Source organism: Mastomys coucha, unplaced genomic scaffold (genome assembly GCF_008632895.1).
Source record: "Mastomys coucha isolate ucsf_1 unplaced genomic scaffold, UCSF_Mcou_1 pScaffold14, whole genome shotgun sequence".
Classification (NCBI taxonomy): domain Eukaryota; kingdom Metazoa; phylum Chordata; class Mammalia; order Rodentia; family Muridae; genus Mastomys; species Mastomys coucha.
Genome location: NW_022196896.1, coordinates 68,186,955 through 68,189,547, shown reverse-complemented (window position 1 = coordinate 68,189,547; position 2,593 = coordinate 68,186,955). Strand labels below are relative to the sequence as shown.

The 2,593-nt window shown below is 47.3% G+C and overlaps 1 protein-coding gene across 3 annotated transcripts in view; it reads right to left on the bottom strand.

The window, feature by feature from the left end:
• Positions 1 to 2,593, bottom strand: part of Il1r1 (interleukin 1 receptor type 1) — an 81,320-nt gene that overhangs the window by 28,267 nt on the left and 50,460 nt on the right. For all 3 annotated transcript variants that reach the window (XM_031367326.1, XM_031367325.1, XM_031367327.1), the window contains one exon: positions 1,808 to 1,871. In XM_031367326.1, the coding sequence (XP_031223186.1) occupies positions 1,808 to 1,865 (58 nt within the window). In that variant the 5' untranslated portion in view covers positions 1,866 to 1,871. The remainder of the gene's footprint in view (positions 1 to 1,807; positions 1,872 to 2,593) is intronic.

Sequence of the window (2,593 nt, the reverse complement as noted above, 5' to 3'; positions counted from 1 at the left end):
ACACACACACACACACACACACACACACATACACACACACACATTTACCCCAAGACACTTTCTCTACTTGGCCCTCCAAAGTTTCAGGTCAGACTTTTAGTAGCTCTCGCCACTGAATTGCTTGGCTGTCAATTGCACTACAGGAAGCAGAACTCAGTTCTTGATACTATCTTCCTTACCGCACTCAATGACCTTGATTGGTCTCAGCTCTCAAACCAGCTGCTTGCTGGCTGCTCTGATTTCGTATTTCCATCAGTGGACACTCTACTTTGTATTGGCTGAAACCAAAGCCTTGGTATACCCTACATGGACTCCATCAGTGAATCCTGCTAGCTCAAAATATGTCCAGTCATGGCTGACTCTCTTCTTTATCTCTGATCAAGTCAACATCACCCCCAGTCCAGGACACACTGCTATCATGGCTTGCCCAGATCATCACAATGACCTCTGAACTGTTAACCTCTTTCTACCTCTGCCTTTGCCTCCTGAGACTCTATTCTAACAGAAAACAAAAAGGAGTCTGATAAAATACATTAGATAGTCTCTTTGGATGTTGTTGTGGTTGTGATGGTGGTGGTGGTTGTGTGAGTGGGAAGGTGGAGGGAGGAGGTGATTGTTGGTGGTGGTGGTGGTGGAGGTAGTAGTGGTGGTAGAGGAGTGATTGGTGGTGGAGGTGGTGGTGGTGGTAGTGGTAGAAGACAGCAGCAGTGGTGGAGGCTGCAGATAGCTAGCCTAGTCATCCCCCTATGTCTGATCCAGAGACAGCACTAGACCTACAGGCCCTTGCATAGTGATTCGTGACCTTTTACATGGGTGCTACAGATTTGAATCATATTCTTACTTTTCAGTAAGCGTGGAGTCACCTCCTGTCCTCAGCCCCTCTGGTTCTGAACAAAGAATTCAAGCCATCCAAGTCAAGATTCTTCGAAAAGCCTCCAAGGATTCCCTCAATCCCTCTATCATCTCTCTGTGAACCAAGTAGCTCTGTGTCTTCTGGCCTCTCCTCTCTCTCTAGTAGGTATTGAGGTGCTAGAAGATGCCTGACACTTTGGGCCTTTGCACATGCTGCCAAGGTCACTTTCCTCCCCCAGCCTGGAATCCACATGGCGGCTTTTTCTTCCCTCCTTCAGCTTCTAGTCAAGAACCAATCTTTCCTTGAGATATTTTTGTGTAAAACTGAGCCTTCTGCCTACTCCCATCCCCAGATACTTCACGTTTAGTGTTTCTGCCTACCTTAGCTACACTACTACCTGACTTATGTCACACATCCTGTCCCTCCCAGGAGGAATGGGACCAACCAGCAGCGGCCTGCGTAAGGATTGTTCACTGCTATAGTTTCAGTTCCTACCAGCTGACACATTGTAAAGGCTCAATAGATTTATGGCAAGAGATGAAGAAGAGACCACTAAAATGAAGAAATCAGACAAGAATACTGAAAGTAACTGTGGGTCTACAAAGGGGCTTATCACCTAATCCAGGATAAGCAGCTGTCACACCTTCCCATCAGCTGTGAGGTGTTGAGAGGCCGGGACTAGAACCAGAGACCTAGAACGGAGCTCTTATTTCAAATCTAGAGATATCAATCACCCTGAGCGCCTACTCTGGCCTCAGTTTCCCAAAGTGCCAGGCATAGAGTGAGAGTTGAAGATTGGGCAAAAGATTTTCAGTGGAAAGACTTTTAGTTCTGGGGTCAGAAGACTCTATGCCCTAGGTGTAACTGAAGAAAAAGTCACTGATAGGGGAACAGTGCCGTGTGTTCTCCATCACCTCTGCCTGTAGACTCGAGTGGAGGAAACATCCAACTTACCAGTCTCCAGCGACAGCAGAGGTACAATAAGACAAATGAGCCCAAGTAGCACTTTCATATTCTCCTGGAGAAACAGAAGAAGGCAAGAAAAGCAGGGTATTACTAATCCAGCAAATGTCCCAGTGCCCTGAGCCCCACCTGTCCTCACCCACACCACCAGGTCATGCTGAAGAGCCTTCCTCACATTCCAAGTTATGCTGGGCTTCTAGTTCGGTTGGCGGGGAGGGTGCTGGAATCATTGGGAACACACTTGACAACTTGAGATCCGAAGCATTTCCGGGCATCTTTCTCCGAATACATGTCTAGTCTCGAACTCCACGTGAGTTCCCTCAGAACACATTGACAGCCAAAATAGACCACACCCAGCTCTCCCCCCCAATGGGAGCTACATCTACAGATCCAACCAACTGCCCAGGCTAATCGACTTGAAAGAATGTGCTTCTGTGTTGAAGACGAATGGTCTTCAGGAGGTTAACAGTCTCTAGGACACAAGGGAACAACTGTTGACGTTCACACTTGATGAGATACCGGAACTAAGCGGGAGATGATAAAAGCACACCCGTGAGTGTAGAAGGAGCTTGAGCACCTATTATTGCAATAGCTACAGTTGTGGAACTGGTTGCCACAGGGGAAAGGGACAAACGGACTCACGAAACCCAAAGTCTCTGTCTTTGTACATTTGTTTCCACCTGGAAGATATTTCCCACACACAGCTCAAGTCATGCCTTCATTTTAAAACCCAATATTCAGTTGCCTGTACAGCATGATACATGGAGATTTACGCCC